Genomic DNA, 6,638 nt, shown 5'->3' with positions numbered 1-6,638 from the left:
TAATAATAATAATAATAATAAAACATTTACTTCAACCTAAACAGGATCAATCGAATAAAAACGTCATATTGATGCTTCTAGAATGTTCTGCATTCAAGATTTACCCAACTGCAATGATGTAGTATTTGCATGCTGCATTGTGATTTGTCTTCTTTGCATACTGAATTGTGACTGATCTTGCAGTTCCTGCATATATTTAACCGTAAAGCTATGTGCAAAACACTGCACTATGGCTGAATTCAAAATAGCATACTGAGTACTATGCTAGCCTAGTGTGCTATTCCTAATTCATCCTATGTGAAACTTCCTGTGTGCAGCTGGCTAAAAAAACGAGACACATACTCAGTGTCATGACAACGGCAAAGCCATTTCATTTATTCAAAACTGAAGCCTTATATATAAAACGAACACTATTCTTTTGTTGCTGTGCAAGCAGTGGCATTTCCCTCAGGAAATGCAAATCAAATTGGTTCTGTTCTTCTATATACATGCTAAAAATATCATCAGAATACCGTTATTTAGACCTCTACCACTCTTTTGTTGGTTTCATTTGCAGTATTGATTAGTGTTTTAAAAGATACAGTATGCTGTGTGTTTGCACCCATTTATTAATCCATCTATCCACCCATTTTTTAACATGTTCACTCTGTTTCACTGGTTTTCAACATGGAATGCAATTCATGGAATGCAATGCTGATTCAGTTTGCATTATGCTACTTTTATGTTTTGATTGACAGCAGAGCCAGCCAAACCAGCAACAAAGAGACGGAGGAGGAGGAACTCAGCTGGTAGCGCGTCCAATAACAGCACAGGAAACAGCAAGAAGCGCAGCCCAGCCAATAACTTCAGCCTACCATCACAGGTACATCACATCGACATATACGTTTACCCTAAAGCTGTGTTCGGAATGGAGATATACCATACTACCGTACTACTCTTAGTATTGCTGAAGTATATAGTATGTATACTGTGGGCAGTATGCTAATTTTCTGTATGCACAAATTAAAATGTGCAACAGTGCTTGCTGTTGTCGAATACTATATCCCACAATGCAATGTGTTCGAATTATTTTAACCTTTATTAAACCTCTTCAAGTAAGAAACAGGTATTATCATTGTTAAACACACCTCCAATAAATTAAAGCAGCATACACTGAAAGAAAAAAATATAATTAAATAAATAAATAACAGACAAACACAAATAACAACAAAATAATTACTTACAAAAAGTTAACTGAGACTTTTTATCTCACAATTACAACTTTGTTTGTTTCAATTCTGACTTTTTTTTTTTTTTTCAGAATTTCAATCATTTTTAAATGCCACAAAAATTGGACCAACCTCCATTTCCAGTGTTATGTATAAAGTAATATTAGTTGTAATCTTGAACTCTTTTGACAGGTTTAATTGGAGTTGATAACTGGACAGCATTCACTGAATAAAAAATGAAGAAATTACATGACAATTGTAGACTGTAAAAAAATGCAAACTGTAAAATTGAATACATACCGCACAGTAATCAGTACATAGTATTCCATTCCGAACATACTGTAGACGCAGTCACCTACACACTTGCAGGGAAGCAGTGGTCCACACTGAAAAGATCACATAGGAGAGATATACTGAAATTGATTTATGGAGAATGTCTGGATGTCTGTACATATATGTGCATGTGTGTGAGTGTGTGTAAAGAAATAACAAAGCAGTATAGAGAGGGAAAGACAGAGAGAGCAGCTTAGTAAATTAACCCATCTTATTTTTTTCATATTGTAATATTTCAATGCAGTGTATTATAAAATCAATACCTGAATTACATTGTTTTATTGTATATAGTAAGTAACAATCAGTTTCCAGTGTGATTGTAATTTGTAATGTTAGAGGAATTTTTTAAATATGTAGTCATTTGTCTACTCTGATTAATTTGTTTGTAATTGAGACTAATTAGCCGTAATTGATTTGATGATAATTAGTATTGTCCGTCTCTGGTCCCAAGCCTAAACGTGTCGCCGGGGAAACGAGGGGTGGCGGGTGGCTGGAGGCGGAGCTTAGGTAGGTGAGTGACACATGCAGACAGTTATCATGCAGCATGTGCTGTCTTAACGAGCTACTTAGCAATGCAGATTTGCTTAATTAGCACATATGTTGTTATTTAGCTGTTCTTTATCTGAAAAAAAAATCTAATTAAAGTCTAAAGAGCTAGTGTCTGGAGACGAGTTTGTGTGCATGTGTGTGTATGACTGCGTATTTAACAAAGCTTGTGGGTACGCCACATTAAACTATTTATGTAAAAATATTCCTTATTATCAGAGCTGGGTAGATTACTTACAAATTTACAAAAATCCGTTACTGATTCCAAATGATATGACAAAAATTGTAGTTAGTAACGTAATTCATTACATTAGACATTTCAGGTGATATAATCAGAATATTTTTTGATTGCTTTTAGATTACTTTTGATGTAACTTGTTTTTCACATGGATTTAAATAGGATAATCTTGTACCATATTGATATAAAAATACAAAAGTGTACATACAAAATACAAAAGAAAATATAATCCGTTCGTGGCAATTAACAACATAAAGTGCATTAAACATTACATTACATAAGGTTTCCCAAACTGGGGTTCATAAAGGTAATGCAGGGGGTTCGTGAGTTTAATGAAAAGCTAATCATTAATTAAATCATAAAAATTTTGAATTAAAATAATTCATTTTAAAATAACAGAAATCAAAATAAAACACTTCCAAAAAATGAATTGTTTTATTTGTTTACCTGTATGTCATGTGAGCAATAACCAATGTCAGAGAACCGTGAACATACAAATGTGATACTTCATTATTGAATTTTTTTTTTTTTTTTAAATCAGGGGTACTTCAATTAAATATATTAGGTGAAAGAAGTTCAGATGACAACAAAAATTAGGGAATGCCTGCATTACATGTAAATTAGAAATAATGTGAATTTGTGCATTTTAATGTGTTTGAAAGACAAAAGCCTTCCAAAGACAAAGCAATACATTATTAAATAACCCTCTGAGTGATAATGCAAATAAAAATTAACATGTTCATTAGTAGTCGATTTAATGTTGAAACACCTGAAATTATTTTTGTAAATCCAGTGGTCAAATGCTGTGTAGCCACCCGACTACTGAGTAGTCTTTGTGTGAATGTCCACAAAACTGGAAGACTGTATATATATAAGCGGTATAGGCTACTTTAGAAAGGAACATTTAAAAGATGAAAAAGAGGAATTAGGGAGAATCAGTAAATTATGAATAATGTGTGAATAATCATGTAATCAGTAAAAAAGTAACTAGTCTGATCACCAATTACAAGTATACTTAATTTTTGGAATCTGATTACGTAATCCAGATTACATGTAATCAATATCTACCCAGCTCTGCTTATTATGCACATCTTTTTTTATTTAATTTTGCACATTCTCTACTGTATGCTTGCATTAACTATATTACAAGTTCAGGTTTTGGAAAATAACAGCCATAAATTATTCTGCTTCTGTCGTTCTTCTCTCTCTTTCTACTCCCCCGCCATTCTCTCTCTCACTCGACCCCCCGCGTCTCTGTTTACGTCAACACTCTCTCTCTCTCTCTCTCTCTCTCTCTCTCTCGCTGGCTGTAGGATGTGATGGTGGTAGGGGAGCCCTCTCTAATGGGAGGGGAGTTGGGTGACGTGGACGAGCGTTTGATCACACGCCTCAAGAACGAACAGTACGACCCCATCAACGGTCTCCATGATGACGGTCTCCATGACTACACCAACTCACCGACACTTGGAAACGGCAGCTCCTGAAATGGCCAGCACCCTAGCAACCAAGACAGTAAGCCTGATACCATGGCAACGCAGCAGTTGGAGTAATGTGATCTGACATTGGGTAGCTATGGCAACGGTGCTGTCAAGGGATGGGGGTATTTTCAACTGTAGAGGAGAAATTGCAGGAGAGAAGGTGTGTGTGCGCGCGTGTGTGTGTGCATGCTAGCGTTTATGTTGGTGTGACACGGTATTCCATACTTGAGACATACAGCTTCAACCATTTAGTTTAAGTATTCAGAAAAAAATTAAAGATACTGCAAGCCTTGTAAATATACAGATCTATCAATTCATTTCATATCAGAATTTTTCAGCCCTTTTTTAAAGCTCAGTGGATGTCTCGGCTTCATTCTGTACCGTACTGTTTGGTTTCGCTACAACAACCGGATGAAAAAAGTCCCATTGTGAACGCTATAGCGTTTTGAGCATGAATGCAGATATCTTTATTGCTCTAAATTTTAATGCATATTGTAAAACACATGCAGATTTGTGCTGTTAATTGTGTATTTTATGTATGGTTTTCAATAATTTGCATTAATAAAATGTGTTTGGTTATGATACCAGACTCGGTGTGTTTGGTTATTGATATCAATTGTAATAAAAAAGCATAATCGAGAACACAGAGTGATTTTCATTGTTATAATCTAAATAAATAAATACATTGCAAAGCTATAGGCCTATGTTACTTTAACTCCATGATGTAAATGCGAAAATAATCTCTGAATCTTTTCCCCCCTCTAGTGGTCAAAGAAACGTGGTACAAATTCACTGGATGATAGTTCATCTAAAAATGAAAATTCTGTCATTTATTCATCCCTATGCTGTTCCAAACGTATGACGTTCTTCTGTAACATAAAAATATATTTTGAGAAATGTAAGCAAACAGTATTGGTGACCACTGACCACTGACTTCCAAAAACAAACAAACAAAAATACTGGGGCATTTCTCAAAAGAAAGTCACATAGATTCAGAAAGAGGTGAGGGTCAGAGGGTGAATAAATAATGACATAATTTTCATTTTTGGGTGAACTTCCCTTTTAACATTTGTGAATTTCTATTATATTATGTATTCTTATTTTGACGATGAGAAGTTGCTTTTCTGTTCTGGCTCTTTCGATCAGCTGTGATCGATCTGTTCTTTTTGTTGTTGTGTGAGAATATCCATATTTTAATGTTTCTATATTTCTTAATGTTTCTATCACTTAAGAACTGTCAAAACAGATATAAGAAGAATAAAATCATTAAACATATTTTAGAGGGGTTGCTAGCATGTGTGTGATATTTACCAGCTGCATTATGGGAATTGTAGTCATGTTTAGTGACGTATGCCGTGACGCCTGAATGTTGTGTCTGCGGGGAAGATGGCGGACTCAGTAGCTGCTGGTCTTGCGGACGAAAACGAGACTGAAAATGAGGAGAAGGAGAAGGAGAAACGACTCTTCAGCGGCGTCAAAAAGACGGAGAAACAAGCCGCTGCGTCAGACCTTACAGAAACGCTGGGATTTTACGAGAGGAAGGCGAAATGCAAAGAGAGAAAGAGCAATGTGTCCGGTAAGAGTGACAGACAGCGGCTCTGTGCGCTGCAAGCACTGTTTTAACCCTAGTGAGCTGTCTAGACCGCACGTATGGGCATCATAACACACACGTTATGATGGTCTTGGAAAGCAGTGTTTGATATAAACGTTAGAACGCGCCAAAATACCGTGTAGTTAGGTGGGCAGCTCACTACCATGCTCGTTAAATACAGACACACACATAGAGCTCAATGCATCAATACTGTCTGAAGCATCATCAGTCACTAGAGCTTATATCAGATAGTTCAGCATCTCTCGGTTTATTTATGGTACCACAAATACCAGTGTGGCTCATGTGACACATTCAGCCTCTTGTATAATGAGACTAACTTTAGAAGCTTGAGGATCAAGACAGCTGATCAGGTGTGAAGATGTAAATAAAGACCAGAGCTACATCAACTTCGTTCCCGAAGTCATCACCATCATTATGCGTTTGCAGTGGCGTTTATTCAACAAATGAAGGGAAATTATGTCTTATAAGTGAGAAGAAAGCTGGTGTCATAGATCTGTTTACACGAAGTTGCTTAGGAACTGTAACTCTAATAACATTGTGTAATAAATGCAATAATTACAGATAATGTTTACATGCATATTTAGAGATATCATATTCATATATGAATGTGCATGAATCACTGGTATGTTAATGGGCTATTAATGCAATTTAGTAAAAAGCCGGGTTCCTGCAGGAAAAAAAATGTGGGTTACACTTTATATTAGGTGTCTTTTACTGCTATGTTCTTATGTCATACAAATAAATAAAATAAAATATATTAGGTGCAATGTACATATTGTGTTCAATTTCATGTTGTATTGCAGAACACTTTTGCTGCTGTTGAGGTAACAAACAGTAAAGGTTAGGGACAGGTTTTATGGTATAGTTAAGTTAGGAGTTGTGTCAACAGCGTAATTATAGATATAATTAAATTGGGGTTTGCAAACCCCTGGGATTCATGAGGGAACTGCAGGCTAGGGTGTTGTGAATAAATGAAAAGCTGCTAATTATAGCATGTAAATGTAAAATAAGTTATTTTTAATAGAAAAAATCTAAATCAAAACATTTTAGTTGTTTACCTGCATGTCATGTGACCATAAATCAACATCCAAGAATCATGAACATGCAAATATGTTGTTAAATTATTTAAATATTAACTTAAAATCTCAAGGGATACTTCAAGTAAATATATTCATATATATATATATATATATACACACACACACTCACACACACACACACAC

The 6,638-nt window shown here is 35.3% G+C and overlaps 1 protein-coding gene and 1 pseudogene across 1 annotated transcript in view; both read left to right on the top strand.

Annotated features, from left to right (window-relative positions):
- Positions 1 to 4,066, top strand: part of LOC107709436 (LIM domain-binding protein 2-like) — a 14,024-nt gene extending 9,958 nt beyond the window's left edge. Inside the window, exons 9-10 of the mRNA XM_016513910.1 lie at positions 743 to 862; positions 3,639 to 4,066. Of these exons, the coding sequence (XP_016369396.1) occupies positions 743 to 862; positions 3,639 to 3,809 (291 nt within the window). The 3' untranslated portion in view covers positions 3,810 to 4,066. The remainder of the gene's footprint in view (positions 1 to 742; positions 863 to 3,638) is intronic.
- A 1,103-nt stretch (positions 4,067 to 5,169) lies between these two features.
- LOC107709465 (transmembrane anterior posterior transformation protein 1 homolog) overlaps positions 5,170 to 6,638 on the top strand; it is a 21,140-nt pseudogene continuing 19,671 nt past the window's right edge.

The sequence above is a fragment of the Sinocyclocheilus rhinocerous genome, unplaced genomic scaffold (genome assembly GCF_001515625.1).
Source record: "Sinocyclocheilus rhinocerous isolate Xijiao unplaced genomic scaffold, SAMN03320098_v1.1 scaffold1648, whole genome shotgun sequence".
Classification (NCBI taxonomy): Eukaryota; Metazoa; Chordata; class Actinopteri; order Cypriniformes; family Cyprinidae; genus Sinocyclocheilus; species Sinocyclocheilus rhinocerous.
Note: the sequence above shows the minus strand (reverse complement) of the source record. Positions and strands in the feature narration are given on the sequence as shown.